The sequence below is a fragment of the Mizuhopecten yessoensis genome, unplaced genomic scaffold, assembly GCF_002113885.1.
Source record: "Mizuhopecten yessoensis strain PY_sf001 unplaced genomic scaffold, ASM211388v2 scaffold3799, whole genome shotgun sequence".
NCBI lineage: Eukaryota > Metazoa > Mollusca > Bivalvia > Pectinida > Pectinidae > Mizuhopecten > Mizuhopecten yessoensis.
The window spans coordinates 230,084-232,307 of record NW_018405225.1 but is presented as its reverse complement, the minus strand read 5'-3'; the positions used below and the strand labels follow the sequence as shown (position 1 = coordinate 232,307).

Sequence of the window (2,224 nt, the reverse complement as noted above, 5' to 3'; positions counted from 1 at the left end):
TGGGGGGGGGGGACTGGTCCATGATTGCACGCCATCATGGGCACTTGTTGGGAACATATATATATTAAACCTTGATGTTAAGTTGTCAAGGTAGGACTATAATACTCACTGTTTGTCATGTTAATAATGAATTGTCTCCACAAAATTTTGATTTTTTATAAAGTAGATTCGAAGTGCATTCAACCATAGCATACAAAGATGTTACCCAAATGCAGGATTATTTCCCATATGCGCCGTTGTGCACAACCTGATTAATGTATAATATTAGTGTACATGTAGATTGTATCTAAATCATAAAACAACCAAGTTCTTAAAAATATGGAAAATGGGATATTTCTATTCAGTGAATAAGACATATCGGTGTCAATTAAACTTGGTAAAAAAATATATTCCAGTATCCATTTTTTTCTAGTTTGTTTACTTGTAACTCGATAAACCAACCTTCACCACACAATGTACTTCCATTCACTGTAAAATCACGCACAGCTGTTTTAATCTATTCTTATAGCTAAATAATTCCAGCCAAACAATGACAGTACTTCTGAATATGACAAAGTACGAGTTAAATGAAATAAATAATTATACTTCTCGACCTATAGTTATTTCGTCAAAACTGGAAACGTTAGATAACGTGTTCGATTACTTGTGTTTTCAAATGGTACGCAATTAACACCCACTTTGGCAAAGCTTCCTTTTCATCTGTTTCCATAGCATTTTCGCCAGACTGATTCTGTTTCGTTCTCATAGCTCGTAGTTTTTCTTTTCTTTTCCTAGCCGCCTCTTCCATCGAGCCAACCGACGCCATGCCTTCGTTTTTCTGTGTTTATTACAAACGCTGTAGTGATCTTTTACAAGAAAACTATGAGTTAACCCGGAGACGGTGAGATAAATCACCGGATAAAGGGAGGTAACAAAAACAGTTGAAATAGCTAAGTAATTATTATGTTTTATAGCGAGCGCAGCGAGCTCTTTTTGTATCGTATGCTTGGTATATATACATAGTTCAAGCAAAAATCTATATATAGTAACACAAAACGAAACTACAATACTATGCGATCTTTTTTCTTTACATCGTGCAGAAGGTATTTGGTTATATCGGCCCAAGGTAATATCGGCCAGGTCTATTTTACCCAAGTGAAATCGGCCCAAGTTAAAATCGGCCCTACTATGTATCTATATGTTAAATACATGGGATTTATACATTTATAAGTAGAATTATATCAAAATAAATACATTAAAGGATTTATTTAATTACGTACTGGTGTTGTTGTTTTGTTTTTATTGCCTTACACAAATAATGATGTTCGCCTACCAGACTGTTGTTATAGGTGAGTAGCTCTTAATTAACTCTTGAGTACCTCATAATTAACTCTTGAGTACCTCATCACCGCCTCAACTCCAGGTAGCCAATCAAATGTATTGATCACTCACACAAATGGTGATAAATATGACTGATTTTCTTGGACAATCACTTCAATCGGCTTACATCAATTGAACAACACTTTGCACCTAATCAACATGAGCGACAACTGACCTTGTGGTGGGGCCGAGGCAGCATGCGTTGCAGTGCGACACATGTAGCAGATGGCAACACAGGACATGTGATACTGGTATGTAATTCAAATATAGTTTCCATTTATGGCCGAAAATATGGTTTCGTTCAATAAAAAATACGAAAATTCTTTCGGCCATAAATGGTATAAATTCTTCATCGTTATTAAAGTAACTTGATTTCATTAGATACTTTTAGCCCATTTACAAGTACAATTATATAATGAAATAAAGTTTCTTTAAATATGTATATTTCACTTATAGCCGAAATATGGTTTCATTTGATACTAGCGCTCGTACAAAATACATGTACGGGCACTGAGTATCTAATGAAATCATGTTTCTCATAAGCATGTACACGTATGTCGATATTTGATTATATTAATTATTATATTTCCGCTCCACATGTGATTTGCAAAAAAAAATCATCTAGCTGTTTCTTACAGTAAAATGTATAGCAATAAATAAACACATCATTATTCATTTTTTTTGTTGATTCAATTTCAAATTCTTGCTATTTCTGTACTTTTTTTTATATTTTGATTGAACTGTGAGTGAGTGTACATATGATATAATGCCTGGAAACTTGTATGAACATGCTTTTAAATCCAATTGGGAAAATAAAGACTGAAATTGGGAAAAAACAGGGTCATATTCAAAATATTGTAATGGA

The 2,224-nt window shown here is 33.7% G+C and overlaps 1 protein-coding gene across 1 annotated transcript in view; it reads right to left on the bottom strand.

The window, feature by feature from the left end:
* Window positions 1-831, bottom strand: part of LOC110448030 (coiled-coil domain-containing protein 12-like) — a 6,879-nt gene extending 6,048 nt beyond the window's left edge. Inside the window, exon 1 of the mRNA XM_021494063.1 lies at window positions 678-831. Coding sequence (XP_021349738.1) covers window positions 678-805 — 128 coding nt within the window. The 5' untranslated portion in view covers window positions 806-831. The remainder of the gene's footprint in view (window positions 1-677) is intronic.
* Window positions 832-2,224: the final 1,393 nt, after the last annotated feature.